The sequence below is a fragment of the Parus major genome, chromosome 1A, assembly GCF_001522545.3.
Source record: "Parus major isolate Abel chromosome 1A, Parus_major1.1, whole genome shotgun sequence".
Taxonomy (NCBI): Eukaryota; Metazoa; Chordata; class Aves; order Passeriformes; family Paridae; genus Parus; species Parus major.
The window spans coordinates 46,911,529-46,927,682 of record NC_031773.1 but is presented as its reverse complement, the minus strand read 5'-3'; the positions used below and the strand labels follow the sequence as shown (position 1 = coordinate 46,927,682).

The following is a 16,154-nucleotide window of genomic DNA, read 5'->3' as shown; positions in this document are numbered from 1 at the left end:
AAGATTGTTGTTTAAGACATGAGAGAAGAACAAGGAAAAACAGTATTCCAAATGGCATACACTTGCTACTGAAACAAAATAATTTTGCATAGCAAGGTTAGGTACTCACCATCTCTCTTGCAATCTCCACAGCTTCCTGCAGCCCATAGAGCCTGCCACAGACCAGGTAGATCCCATTGGCCCAGAGAATACAACCCTCATGGACCCAAAATTCATTGCTGTCAAGAGGTAGTTCAGGAATTTGTAACTCCAGCTCAGTGCCACCTTCTGAAGTGGGCATAGACGGTTTTGAGTCCAAAGGAGTCTTTTCACCAGCACTGCCACCATCAGTGGTTGCTTTTTTACAAGAAGCTCCCCTTGAAAGTGACCGAGAGGCTCCGCTACAGTCCTCAGAGCGGTGCCGCCTCTTAAAGCGGGGATGAGCAGCCAGGCTTCTTTGTTCCTTCTGTTGTTGCTGTTCCTCCTCCTCTTCAGTATCTGTCTTGGAACCATTAGAAGCACTTTTGTGCCGTACCTTGACCTTGCTCTGCATTTCTGTGGCCCTCTTTGGAGGTGGATTCTTGGGCAAGGTAGCTGCGTAATCCTGGGGGTAGAAAGGACCAAAGAGGTCACCCATGTTACGATAGCTGGCCCATTTGCCACACAGGCAGCAAACCAGATGTCCCAAGACAGAAGACTCCGTCACTACAGGGCCTTGCAGCATGAAAGTTGAGGTGGGCAGCACTTTGCTCTCCGCATTGCTAGGAGGGGGTGTTGAAGACCTCTGTCCTTTCCGACCCCTCACCAATTTGTTCTGCTCCTCTTCCTCCGCATTTATGATTGTGCACACAGCGCCTAATTCACACTTGTTTACCACATGAATATAAGGGAAAAAGGACTTATTCTTGGAGTCAGTTTTATCTACAGACTGGGTAGCATATTTAAGCTTGATCTCTGGTTCTTGAGGCTCCACGATTGGAGCAGCCCGTCTAGGCTTCCGCTTGCGTGGCTGTGCTGCAGGTTTTCGCCTCTCCCTCCTTTGTCTCTTGGGCTTTGGCTCACCAGCACCCACCCCTTCTGCAGGCTGTGATGGTGCTGGTGGGGGAGGCAGGGGCACGGGCAGCTGCTGCTGTTGCTGCTGCTTCTTCTGCTTGTTCACACTCCCAATTGGCCTCCCTTTTTTCTTTCCAGAGGGGAAATATCCCTTTGGAGGGAAACCATCTGGCTTGGGGGAAATATTTGTCACATCTCCATCTTTTTCCTCAGACTTTGGATTTGGTTCAGAAATGAACACACTGGAAGGGGAAATTGTTTTTGAGTCAGAAAAGGTCAGAGTTCCAGCTCCACTTACAGATCCATCAGACCTTCCCTGACCACCTGACTTCTGAGAAGATGGTGGTGCTGCACTGGATCCTGCTCCTTCTTTACCAATACTGGCAGTTTCAGGGACCTCTTTTTTGTTTTTATCATCCTCACTGCTTTGCCAGTCTTCTGAAGATCTTGGAACAGTTTTTTCACCAGTTGTTTCCTGGCTTGCTGGCCCCACTTGATCTGACACCTCTCCTTTTCTCTTCTCAGCCTCTGGTCCATGTCCAGCCACAGCTCCTCCTTCAGGTCCACTCTTGAGGGACAGGATGTCATCAAGAGTGACAGTATCTGGACCACTTTCAGCACTGTTGGTAGAAACACTTCTCCTAATATTGGGAGATGTAATTTTTTGAACAATAGCTTCCAGTTTTAATCCTCGCCCCTTTCTTGGGGGTAGTATTTTGGTCTTTGCTGGGCTTGTGAGGGAAACAGCAGGACAATTCCTATTATCAGGACTTGGCAGGTCCTTGAAGGAATCTCCCTTTGCAACTGACTTGCCAGCATCTTGGCTTTGAGATGAATGGGCATAGGAGTTGTATGTTTTATCGGCTCCTTCTTTTGCTGAAGTCATCAGTCGCCCTTTATCTTCACTGCCACTGTTCTTCATATCATGTGGCTGTCTTTTGGTAGGGATAGGAGAGATGAAAGAACGGACCCTCCTCCTCATAATTAAGGGGTTTTGAGGAGACTGGTCTTCCTGGCCAGGGAGCCTAAGCATAGCGTTACTAGGCTTGGGCAAATCTGTAGATTCCTCTCGTCGATGCCCATCGCCTTCTTGAGGGCAAAATCTTTTTTGGTTGGCTGCTCCAAGAGGGCCACTGCTTTTGGCAGGAGAAGTTTGTCGAGAGAGGTCCCAACCAGATTCATGATGCTGCAACTTCTGGTTGCCGTGTTTCAGTTCGCTGCATTTGCTCTGAGTACTGTCACTCCCCACGACACAGCGCCCAACTTCCTGGCTTCCAGTATCATGGTAAGAGCTACCTTGAAGGTACATCATTCCATCCTTGTCATTTTTTAAGGGACTCCTTACTCTTTCCAAAAACTGCTGTTGTCTTGGGCTCTTCCTTGCTCCTTCCTGTCTGTGCTGAGCTGCAGCAATCACACCCTGAGCAGCACTGCTTGCCCAATCTTTGTATTCTTCTTGCTGTTGCTGGTATATCTGTCTCTTGTAATGATACTGGGAATTCAGACTCTGGTTGGGGTCACCAAAAGCATGAGGCCTAGCATTTGTGTGATATGCTGAAGCCAGAGATGGGCCTTCTGAATTCTGAGGGTAGACAGAATGCAAGGAACCCCTGCTAACTCTTTCAGATAGTGTCATGTGTGGGTTCATGTGATGCAGATCTACCCCTGGGCCTCTGCTTCTGCCTGGTGACATTTTCAGCTTATCAGCAAGATCCTGATATTGAGAGGGTGATTTACCCCTTCCAGTTCTGCCAGGTCCTCGTCTCATCTGTGTTGATCTGCTGTCCTGCTGGGGCATGTAGTCTGGAGCAGCATCAGAGACTGCAGCTCCAGGGCTGGCATTGCCTCGAAAAGATTCATGCTTGATGCCAGCGGGATGACAATGGTCTCCTGTTTTTTTATTATTGAGACTAGCTGAGCTCTTTGACTGTTCAAAATCTTCTTCCTTTATTTGCCCACTGTGAGCTTTCATCTTTGTTTCCATGGATACTAAACCACCAGGGAGTATTACTGACTGGCTCAAGCCAGGGGCAAGGCGTTCACTCCTTCCGCTTCTGGCCTCAGGACCCATGTGCCCCATGGGGTGAGGGCCAGGATCTCTTACAAGTTGCCTTAATGGAGAAATGTCACAGATCACTGATCTCCTCTCTGAGAGTGCTCCTGCCTCATGGGCAGCAGACTGAGACTCCACATCAAACTTTCTAGCAATAGGGTAATCAGCTAAATTTATTTGTTTCATGTCTGGAGCTGCACTGCTAGACTTCCTATCCCAGGGACCCCAGTGAGGGCCCTCCAGGAGGGACCCCATGCTTTTGTTTAAGAGGCCTCTATTGGTCAATTCATTGGTTTGACTAATTAAAACATTGGGCCTCATGGCTCCCTCCAAACTCCCAGCCATCCCAGAATGCTCCTGTGCATTCCTAGAATACCTTCTGTCTGGATGATGGTGGTACCCCTGTAAAACCTCTTGCAGGAGACTAGGAAACTTCTCATTGCGGCCTTTGCGCTCACTATGCCCTGGAAAATCCCCCTTTTCTTGACCAGACGGATACTGTGGAAAGCCACCAATATTTCTCTGTATACCAGGAGCTATATTATCCTTGTAGCTGTATCTTAAACTGCCAGGAGACTTGGAAGATTCTGTTCTTGCAGGAAAATTTGTCCCAACAACTGCATGACCGGGCTGGCTGTTCCCCTCCCCATTATGGTTAGTGTTATCGCCACTTTTGCTCCCTTTACCTCCTCCTTGAGTTTCTTGCTGTGTCCCTGCATGCCCAGCTTCTTTTGCTCCACTAGTGCTAGCTGGTGCCTGAGGGGCTGTGGGAGCATCATCTTGTGCAGGTTTATCTTGTGCACCTGACTTTTCTACTCTTCCTGTCATGGCTTCCCGGGAGACAATCACCCCAACTGCCTTTTCATTCACTTTTGGGGCATTTTCCACAGCCACCACAGCTTCCTTCCCATCAGGGGAGGCCACATCTTCCCTAGCTGCAGGACTGCTGCTGAGTTTTGATGGCTCATTCTGAGAGCCTTGTGCTGGTGAGGAGTTGGGCCTCTCTAAATTACCCCCTTTGTAAGTGGTATCTGAGCTGGTGCTCTGGCCACTCAGCTGTCTCACCCTTTCCCCATGATCCTCTGAACTACTGGAACAGCCACCATCCAGGGACTCTGCCATGGGAGACTTGAGTTGCTCCTCTGCCTGGGAGGAGCCTTCTGAGTTGGTACAGCTGTCAGCCTTCTTGGAAGAGGATGATCTTTTGGAACTTTTTTTCTGAGGTGCCAAGGCATCTGAGAGCAACATGTGTTGGACTGTATTGGGCAAATTGGCAACTTGAGAACTTAGGGCACTCAGGCTGCTCAGTCCTGGATCTGTGAGCCTTTTTTCCTGCAGTCCTTCCAGTCCAAACCCCTTGAATCCACCCGCATGAGCATTGGGGCTCGGCATCATAGATGGTGTAGGACTAAGTTGAGGCATCATCTGCAGGATTCGGTTTCTAGAACCCATGGACATGTTGCCTTGCCCACACTGGAGATTTTCTCCACCTGGCATGAGTGGAGAAGGCGTAGAGCTGCAGCTTGGAGACTGAACCACAGACGCAGCAGGGGATGGATTAGAGATTGGACTGAAGTTTTGATGGAACTGCATCGGTGACCTTACAGGAACTTCAGTCTGGCTGTACTGTCCCACTTGACTTTGAAGAGAGAGTTTGGTGGCAGCATTTGAATACTGCATTACGTGCTGAGGTGGGTGCTGTTGCTGCTGCCCCTGCTGCCCACTTTGGGGCAGCTTAGACTGCTCAAAGCTTTTCATCGGTTGAGTCTGAAAGCTGTAGTTTGACTGGGTCCCATAGGCCTGTGCATTGGAACCCACAGCATGGCCTTCGTACTGCGACCCAGAATTCACATTGTAGCTTCCATCATAATTCTGTCCTGACTGGCCAAAACGCTGTGGGGAAGGGAAAGAGGAGGAAGAGGATGACGAAGATGGCTGATAGTGTTGGCTGAACTGACCCACTCGTAACTGGTAGCCTGAAGCAGAGGAAGGCAAGGTGGATGGACGCTGCATTGGCTGCAAGTGTGAGGTGCTAGAAGCAGATTGGCTGGAAGCCTGGGGTAAAGGCTGATGAGATTGATAGATCTGCTGTCTCAGCTGCTGCACCTGCTGCTGCTGGCTAGAAGCCTGCTGCTGATACTGGGCACTCCCTGGAGAAAAAGGACCAGTATAATCCTGTTGATAGTGGGATACACCCCCAAGGGTCGAGTGCTGTGTTTGGAACTGGCCCACATGTCCCTCACTCCCATACTGACTCCCAAAGCTACTCCCTTGAGGGGGCCCATAGCTCTGTACTGGTCCAGAAGGCCTGCGCTGAGGCGGCTGCTGCCCTCCTGACACCACTGGATCTTTGTTGGCAGCCATATAGTAAAACTCTCCTGCTTCTTTTCTGAAACCTTGGTAGCTCTGATGGCCAGAGCTCTCACCAGGCATTGCTGTAGAGGCTCCTGTTGCTCCACGACGTCCACTGCCAGCACCTCCTCCAAAGCTCTGGAACATCTGGGCCTGCTGGCGGGGGCTGAACTCTTCCAGTCGGGATGAAGTATGCACTTCCTGCGGGTAGCTCTGCTGGTTTCCGTGATAACTACTTTGCTCCCGAAAGGACTGCATGCTGTTCAGCAGCAGAGCGGCAGCTCAAAAGCCCTCCTAAATATGGAGAAAAAGAGAGGGGAAAAAAAAAAGGTATAATATGTTTCCCAGTCACACCAGTACCCCACTCAATCTCCCCATTGTTTTAACCGCAATTAAAATTTAGTATTTCTCTTCTACTTCCTGGTACATCAATGTTTAAACCCTCTTATTGCAACCTGCCAACCTTCTAGGCAATGCAGGCCAGCAGCCTACTACCAGCTGGAGTGCATTTCAGCATTAATATATCCCCATCATCATGTACTAACTGGCTGTGTTTATGTGCCCCTAAAGAGAGAAACTTCCAACAATATTTGCAAAGTAAAGGAGAGCAATCCTCACCCTCCAGCTATTCCCTATGGCTAACACTGGGAATAATCCAAGTATTTTGCTACCATGCTTAAAGATGTGACAAGAATCCTGCAATGCTTTCAAACCACACTTGGATTTACCACAGGAATGATATCCAAGGCCTATGTTTCACACAGAGAAAGATCTCTATAAGCAAATACTCAAGATACAATTGACCACAGCTCAAACCAAGATAACCCAATGAAGGATCTACATAAGCGTGTGTGAAAGAACTGGCACCAGCATACTCAGTGCTCAGCTCCTCCGTAATTCCCGTGACACTCCTAGGTGAAAACCAACACATCGCATTTTGTCCCCCAGCCATCTGCTTTGCTTTACAGGATGGAAAGTTGAAACAAGTTCACTCTCTGAGCAAAACACTCTACAACCTCATTGCTCAGGACTTCTCTATTACCTTGAATGAAACATAACTGAAAACATTTGCCAGTCATAATATATATTTTGGAATACCATGTAGGATCATCTACATTTACATAATCAACACATAAGTAAACAAACTCCAGGAAGGCTCTCCTCTGTATTTCAACATATTATTCAATATGTGGAATTCCAACTCAACCTCAAAGACTGGACCACAACTGCAGAATTGTTTGGGGACTCTGGCAAGTCCCTCTATAAAAGCCTGTCACATTACTAGATGCATTAAGAAAAGCACAATAATGAACAAGTATGTGCAAGTACACTGCTTTTAAAAAACAAAGCCAAACAAAGCAAGAAATCAAAACCAACCAAACAAAACAAAACCCCCAAATAACAGATGACAAAAGCTTTTTATGTCTGAAACACCTTGTGGTGTTCTCTTCCTGAAAAAAAATATGGATAAAGCCACCTGGAGAGACTCCTTCCTTTAAAAGAATGTTAAGACAATGCTCAACACTTTTCCGGGAAACAGAAGCCCAACTCCTCAGATTGGAGACTTCCTGGAAGGCTTGCCTGCATTATGTTTTCATATTTAGCCATGTTTTGTGTGTGCCACCTTCAGCTGAACCCACTGAGAATTAAATTCTAACTCTGCCCTTAAATTTTGTTCAAGTAGATCACCAAACTCACAAAAAAAAAACAAACAGGCACACAAATCAGATGCAGGCAAGATCTGGCATCCAGTTCTTTTCCCATCTGTCTCCCAAGGGTTTTTTTTTATTAACATGTATGTTATCTACAGAAGACTCTAACTCTACCACTGGAGCCTTTCATCTTCTACTATCTGTGTGTGTAGGCTACAGAACACACAGGCACAAAACCACCCCACAGCACTGCATGTCTCTGCAGCCCCTCTCCTCTAATTCAAAGACCTCTTTGTGTTGCAGCCTTGGTTCATGCAGCTTGATGTACATAATAATATTACTGGAATCAAAAGAGAACTGTCAAATTGTTAATACTTCAAATTCTGTCTCTTTCTTCTAGGAAGTCAACTTTACTGCTGTTTTAATCTTATATTTTAAGTGTCATAAGAGAGATCTGCTGTTCTGCTGAACTTCCATTTTTTTAGCATTTTAAAGACTACATATATCACATGAATAACACTTCCATGAATGCCACACTGTGCCAATATGTCCAGTTCAGGCTTATCATGGATAAGCTCCTCCTCCTTCTTCTGAATCACTGCTTTTGATGTTTCATCAGTTTGAAGTTCCAGCCCTATTGGGGTAGGACTAAAATTGGGATATGTAAGGCAAGCCTCTTTCTTTTTTTGTGTGACTTGCTGTAAAGGCAAAAAAAAAAAAAAAAAAAAAAAAAAAAAAAAAAAAAAAAAAAAAAAAAGAGGAGCGGGGAAAAAAGGAAAAAAAACCCCATATATAGAAGAAAGTTATCAAGCTAAAGGTAAGAGAAGATCTACTGAAACTGGCAGATGTTAAAAGCAGCTTTTCTAGATAAGCAGTTTGGGGCTCTGCAATCAGCAACATTCACGTGCCATGGAGACTGCGTGCACGCCCTGGCTATCACATGCTTGGCATCCATCCTCTTTTCATGAAAGCAACATCTCCATCCTCTCACAGGCTCAGTCTCCCACAGAATCTCAGACTCAATTTTTAAACATGACTTTACCAAAGCTTACTTTGCATAGTCTGGACAAGATTTCAGGAAGTCTCTTCTGCATTACATCATACAAAACCTTTAATCTCTGAATGATATTCATCCTCTGTAACTCTACCAACAGGCTTGAAAACTGCTATGTTTTCAAGTTAATGTATGTTAACAATACTAGCAAACATTCTTAAGACTTCTTCATTATTAAAAAAATAGTAATTTTAATTATATAATGAATAGAAACCGCACAAGATGCTGTAAAATGCCCTTAAGAACAGAGATACAGTAAAGGTCAACCAAGGCACAGATTCTTATCCTCCATAATCTCATGCAATCATGTAACATTTATTTAGTCCAGACATTATATATGCTAACTCAAAACAGGGAGAACATATTTTTCTCCTTCAATTTATTATTTTTTTTTTTCAATCTTGGAATTTACCCTGACAAACAGATAAGTTTTCATAAGGACAATACTTGCTTTGAGTATCTCACAAGGATCCTAACTTGAGTAACATAACCAGTAGAATAGCTGCCAAAAAGAAAAAAGGCATTTCATTAATAACAGGAGTAAAAAAAGATGGACGTGCTCCGACCCATTACATCACTGATAACTTAAGACATATAGCACATTTCCTGTCATTAATGTGCTATAAATACAGAACTATTACAATTACTACTGCAATAGCCTTTCTTAATAGTAACAGCCCTGTAAAGTGCTTAGATAGAAGTGCTATGCTCTCAGCAAAACCACTGAGAATAATCCCCTGGACAAGTCTTGTTTAAAAAATACATTCAGACAGATAAGGCCTTCAAAGTCTACCCCCATCCACATGAAAAAAAAGTATCTATTTTATTAATTTTTTACTGGAAGCCTTTAAAGAAAACATTTTCAGTTGGTACATACTCCTCCTTATGCACAATCTTAAGAGAACAATGTACCACCTGCCAACTAGAGAGTACAACACCATCATATAAAACTCCATAATGGTGGTACACATCCATAATGCCATCCCCAGCAGAAGGGACAAAGTCCTGCCTCCAAACAAGTGCTCTATTAACAGCCACAAATTACACACATTTACAGTGCTTTCTAACACACATAATATGCAACATCTTCGTTTATTCAAAGGGAAGGTAAGAGTCTGGCACAGCTTTCACTACTCCAGTGTCACACCTACACTGTTGCTACACGTGCATGCAGCTCTCTCAGTAAAGCTGCATGACTTTAAAGTATTTATAGCCTGTAGCTGTAGAGCCATCTAAGCATATTCATCTAGACACTGCAGACTACACTCACTGGGCTAAGCAGTTTCACTCTGCTTCAACACAGTCATTTCTCCCCCAACAGCCCAGTAATCAAAATTTGCCTTCAACCTGGCAGGAACAAAGGAAGCACATTACAAGCTTGTGTGGTTGATAAAAAACAGCTTCACTTACAGAATCACTGAACAGAAGTCTTGAATAGAAAGAAGCAATAGGTCCTTTTACCCAAATCTCAGACTTATTTGTGAAACATGGAGTTATTTCAAGCAATAATTCAGATTTTCTATCTTGTTTAATCCTTCAAAACAGCCTCATAGAACTTTGTTAACATAGGAGCTCCTCAAAATATGAAGCTACTGCATTGTGACCTCACTGTGCACAAGATTATCCAATGTTAGTCAATAGCATGTAAGCATCTTTCAATGGTTCCTCCATCAGAGTGCATCAGTATCAGAGTACACCTGACCAGTGCTGATTAACAGAATTCATCAGTACTCCCATACCAAGATTACTCTGTCAGACGATCTTCTGCAATATACCATGCTATGCTTTCTTTTACAACCACATAAATCTTTAAAACTCTTTTTGTCCTGATTATCAAAGACCGAACAAATAACAGGACAGCTGCCCAGATCTCCCCACGCAACACTGATGCCAACACAGTAATGCATCTCTACAGACAGCTCATAACAAGTCAGCTAAAAACCAAAATACTGTAGGGACACGCCTAATTCTTGACTCTAAGTCTATAAAGGAGCAAATGAAACCACCACCAGCTCATCCAGTAGGACATAAGTGAGGTCTTTCCGCTTCGTTACATTTTCTTTAGATTTGGGTTGACTACCACGATCCATCTGTGCAGAGAAGTCTCAGGCAGCAGTCAAATGCAATGTATCTCTAGTGCTCTGTCAAAAGCCTCTCAACTTCCTAGCATGCTTATCAGGAAAGAAAATGTAGTTGCAGGCAGGCGACAAACAGTAAGACAGTATTTTCCATAGGCCAACGTACACAAAGAAGTTGGGAGGGTTACAGAGTGTCTGGGGTTCTGATTAAAATGGACTCACCTGCTAAATGCTGTGCAAGTGACAGAGATGTACATAAGTTTGCAGCCATTTCTTGCCACAACTCATACATAATGCAAAAATTACTATTTTTGTCCTTCCTCATTGTATCTTCTTAAACTAGCAGAGAACACACATAACCAAAACAGTCTCAAAAGCCAGAACCTGAGTATGGGTATGCTCCAAATTCAGCCAGAAATAGAGGAAAAAAGGATTTCCATGTACCAAGTACCATTTATATTGTCAAGGCCAAGTTGCTAACCCTCATTTCTGCAGGTATAGAGTTATTACTTGCACACCTGATCAATGGCTGTGAATAGACTGACCTTGTTTCAGTTTTGGAGGAATGCTGCTGCTTTTAAGAGAAGGCCAATCAGCCACCAGTGCTATAAGAAGATGAATTTAAAGATCAAGCCTAAGTCATTTAACAAAGTAACAGATACAATTTATTTCTTCTACATTTGATGCCTTTTTAAAAGAAAAGGGAGAATAATTGAGACTTGTTTCCAACATTAGGTGTGCTGTCGAAGTAAACCGAGACAGCCCTTCAGACAGTCACCAGTTTGTCCAAGCAGTAACATTCACTGCTCCCTTTTTTCAGAAAGTTGTGTTTCTGATATTATTCACTACCACACTTTTAGAGAAAACTGCAGTCAGATCTGGCTCTTACTAAGCCATCATGATATATTCTGTCAAACAAACCTTACTACAACACTCAAAGCTGAAACAGGATACAGTTAATTATCACAGAGAGTGACAGACCCTGTGGAAGTAGCTAAACTGAAGTATCTCGTATATAAAAATTAAATTAAACCCAGAATACTGCATTAATGGAAACCAAATTTTATAATTCTAAAATATCACAGCATGTCTTACAAACCATATGTAATGGTTACACATGCTTAACTACCTATCAATAACACATATTAGCAACACGTCCGGCAAATCAGTGGAAATATTGGTCTTGACAAAAAAAACAGGACACCAAAACTTAATTTTGTCCCTCCTAGTGAAAACTTTTTGATAGAAGTTCCTCAAATGAGCTATAGCTTGGTGAAGTGGATTGTAACTAGCTTAGATCATCTCATAGAGACACTGTACCTTCTTTACCAAAATGTCTGTACAGCTTTTCAGAAAGTCAGTATGTATCAGCTTAAATCCAAACAATTAAGGAAATGGTTCTCACAGAATGGGTGAGGAACAGATGAGCGTGGCAGAAGGAGCATAGTGAGCTTTGTCAGTTGAAAGAGGGGAATGATCTGGAGATTATTGTGCTAGATAAAATTCACATTCACTTATTTTTCCCTTTATTTCCTTAAGTGACCACAGAAAAAGCCCAACCACAGTAAGCCTGAGTGAGTGTACATATCCAGAGCATTCAACTGTTATAATAAAAAGCATCATGCAAACAAATGACAACAAAAAATAATCAAATTTTGCATGTGGCTATTACTTGGCTGCTGCTTTCCTCCTTTACATCCAAATTATTTTTTAAAAAAACCACTTGTATAATACCAAATCAGAAATACAGATATTTTTGCATCTGCAAGTTTTCCTTATTCACTAAGTGAACAAAACTAAAATACCATCTCCAGTTTAGCTTTGCACTTTTAGTGAAATGTACTGTTAAATTCATACTCCTAAACATGAGGAAAGAAATTTGACAAGAACAACTTCTGTTGTAAGCCAGTATTTAAGTTGCAGTACTAGGAAAACATGTATTTCTAGAAATATAACAAACTATCAAAGTTCAGCAGAATTTTGGCTGATTGTATACATCTGATTTTATTACTATGCCATTGGTTCTCAGTCTCAATCAACAGCACAGATGCACTTAAAAAGCTTTCAAAAAATCCACCAACCTCTTGTTGAAAGTTATCCATCCAAATTTCTGACAGACACTGCTATTTTAATAAGAATCTATGCAAATCAGTCAGATTCCATTTTATGTCAAAGATTAAGACAACAATTTAGTTTCACATGTTGGGTCAATCTTCTCTAGCCCAGTTGAAGAGGTCCATCCCTCTCTATGGTATTAACACAGCCATTCACAAACAAGTCAGATCAGGGAACTGATACGGTCCAGAAAATTTGGTGAGGGAGAAAAGCCATTTCTGACCTGACAGATCATTCACTGTATCATTACACAAACATCTGTACCAGCAAAACAGACACAGCAGGAACTGTTTTAAGTGGTGTGGCTACTGAAGGGCACTTGAAATCAGGAACTCATATTTAAAAGGCTCTTCATCTTTACACAAGAGTTGAACTACCCTTCCTAACACCAAAATGGAAATAATACTGAACCCTCAGCTCATCTTTCCCCCCCCACCCCAAGCCTCCAGATCAGCTGACTGCACATCTTAATCCGCCTCACTCATCCTCCAAAAATTTTGGCAATTCATCAATTCATTACATACCTCTTATTGTAAATTGACCTGATCCATACCCCCTATGTCCTCAAGCAGTCAAACATGATATCTGCTCTGCCAACACAGCAAAATCTGAACATCCACTTCAAGAATCACTTCAAATCTGCTCCTCCTGAGACATGCAAGACAGGAGGCTCAGCAAAGGCACTGCAGCTTTCACTAAACCTTCACCTTTCAGTTGCAAAACAATGAAAAGGAGAAGTCAATTATTAATTGCAAGAGGAAGGCAGTAAAGTGCAAGCAGTGTTCTATCTGCCCATGCTCCCACCTTCTGTGTAGAAATTTATCCAGTATCTAAAACACTCAGAAATATACAGTGGGGGGAAAAAAAAGCCCACCATCCTAACACATTATTTTTAATTAGCTTTCGTAATTTTTCATACTAAGCAGTAGCCCCAGCTTGATGACAAGTTGCTAAGATGCATACTTATAAGGGTCATATTTAATAGTACCTGTAATATGTCTGTTTTTTCTATTCAACACAGTCCATACAATTAAATCTCTTTATTCTTTTTTTACCATGTCTGGTGTAATGAGCCTGTAACTAAGACCCCTGGGAACTCCTCAAGGCAAATGAAATAAATTGACATAAAATCTGTATCAGTTATGTGCAAGTATTATCACTATAGAGGCTATGCACTGCACACAAGAATGATATCCACTGATCAGGATAAAACCAGCATTGAAGACAATACCACCTATTTACATTAAAGGCAGTAACATTAAAATCAGGTAGAAATATAACCTTGATCTACCTAAACTAACAAATTAAAGAATTACTCTTCAATTGCAGAAAAGCTGCACTCAAATTTATACCTTCCAATCCTTTTAGAGATGGCTCTTGTTCCTTTAAAGTAAGACAAAAAATTTAGCTTTAGCACTTTAAATTTTCACTAGCTAAGGTTATTCTTTCTATTAATTCAGCACTTCATACCTTTAAATCAATGCAGATTTAAGAGGACTTTGAGTGTGGAATGTCTGCGAATACTATTGCTATGGCACACTTTAAAAGAAAATACAGTCAAGGCCATATAATGTTTACTGATTGAAAAAACTGGACAGAATCTTATTTTTCCCAAACATAAGAACTGTTTGAACTTCTCTAAAAAAAATATGAAAAAAAAAAAATTCAAAGCATTTGTAAGATTTTCACACTAGGAGAACAACAACTTTTCTTTGCCTAACGTTTCTCCTTGTCTCCTACAACCTATGTCCTCTAAATATCACTTTGCTCATTTCTCCACACTTCAGATTCCATAGCATCTGCCTCATGTTGAAGCCACAAACTGAAGCAGACCCATTCTTAAAGTAAGCTTTGTCTTCTGAGACTAAAAGGGAGTGACTAAGACTACAGCCACACTCACATGGAGGCAGGAGAAACAGTTCAGATTAATACAAAATAATGTTATACATTTAAATAATTCTTCAAAGAGACTGCTTCAGAGGTAGTACTATTTTAAGGAGTCCTCCCCCTTCCTATCTACATGTCCCCACCCCTGCAGGCTTTCTCTGAAATTTTCAGATTGGACCAGTTTCTTGCACCACCTCATTATGCATCTCCACTGCAGCTCCACTGGCATAACCAACAGACACAGGAGAGAGAGAGAAGGCAGCACAACACAATGCTGGAGCATAAAGTGATTAAACTTCAAACACATCTCAGTTTGAAGTCTGAAAAATCTAGGTTTTAAACTCAAGCCACCAAAAACAACACTCCACACTTCCAAGTTTTGTTGCCACAGCCAAAGGCAGGGAATGTCAACAGTAGTCAGACCAGACCACGGGCACAAAATTAACTCTAAAGAGCATAAGCAGTTCACAGAAATTAATGACCTACAATTAGAGATCTTCTCACAACCAGGATTTAAAGCTTTCTTCTTCCCCAGATGATTTCTGTATCACCACAGTGATAATGTCAGGAGCGTTTGAAGCTGGAAAGCTGATGGACAAAGCTTCCACTACATGTATTCCATGTCATATCCTAGAGGATATACCCTTAAGGAAGGCAGTAGTTGAAAGGAAAGAGTAGGTATGAATCCAAAACCAAAGAAGAAAAAAAGCTTCTGTAAATACTGATTAGTGGAGGATAACAAAGATACTGCACTCAGAGCATAATTTTTGGAAATGCTAGAGTTAACATTTTAAAGAAAGACAGAGGGAGCTTAGATGGTCCACTACTCTCAGAATCAGTCCCACCATTCTCTTAAGTTCCCACACTCCTACAGTCATTTGTCTTGTACACCAGGGAGGAGAGAAAAAACAAACCCAGAAGTTTTGTCTACTGTTTCTGTCTCCACCTATCTCCCCTCATGAAGAAGCCAAATAAAGAGGTACAATTAACATAAACCATACGCGATGAATTACATACAACCATTTTATAATGCTAATGTAGTCCTAGTCTTCTATTCCAAGTAAAGGAACAGATCTCTTTTCGCCCCTGCTCTAAAACATCCCAACTTTCAATGAAAAAATGAAGTTTGCTACCTTGTTTCAGCTAGAAAGATGGCAACTAAATGACTTTCACCTTGAGAATTGTTCTTGATTTAATTCTTCAAGTCCTGTTAACCCACTAAGCAAAAGGACCTTACTCTTTAGCTCATTCCAGAAAGCCAATGCACACATAAAGACAAAATTCCATGAGGAAGCACAGACCAATAACATCTTTATAAACATTACAGTTCTGTGGATAAGCAAAGACGTTTATTTCCTAAATCCTCCTCCCTTCCACTTTCAGGAACTCCCTAATGCTGCTTCTCATTGAGCTAAGAGATGTGCTTTCGTTGGTGAGTTTGACCCAGGTTTACTGAAGTGTTCTTTTTCCACCAGCTTTGACAGGGTTTTGACTATGCTGCTGAGTATACATGTAATTAACCTCTTCTCCTCCCCTTGCTATTTTCAGCAGCTCTATTATATATACACCCCCTTTTGGTTTTCCACAAATTCCACCTTTCAAACATAAAATAAGCTGTATTCCTGCAAGGCAGAAAGACAAGGAAACAAACAAAATGAACACAGACAAGTCAAATTTCTATATCCTAACTGCAGGATACTACCATCATTGAAATAAAAATGTACTCAACCAAGCAATTCACAAGCAAGAACAGTTTTGTCTCTGGTAACAACAATATTACATATACCTAATGCAGAAAAGGTGAAAGACACCAAATGTAGAAAAGTACACAGAGCAAAAGGAAAAAAGGCCAGAATGCAAGAATCCCTGCTCTCCAAAGAAAATATGGTATTAGCTGAAGTCAGAACTGTAAAGACATAGAATACCACACT

General features: G+C 42.2%; 1 protein-coding gene across 6 annotated transcripts in view; it reads right to left on the bottom strand.

Moving 5' to 3' along the window:
- The window catches only part of TCF20 (transcription factor 20), a 130,900-nt gene that overhangs the window by 42,019 nt on the left and 72,727 nt on the right, over positions 1-16,154 (bottom strand). For all 6 annotated transcript variants that reach the window (XM_015628368.2, XM_015628372.2, XM_015628374.2 and 3 more), the window contains one exon: positions 110-5,731. In XM_015628368.2, coding sequence (XP_015483854.1) covers positions 110-5,695 — 5,586 coding nt within the window. In that variant the 5' untranslated portion in view covers positions 5,696-5,731. The remainder of the gene's footprint in view (positions 1-109; positions 5,732-16,154) is intronic.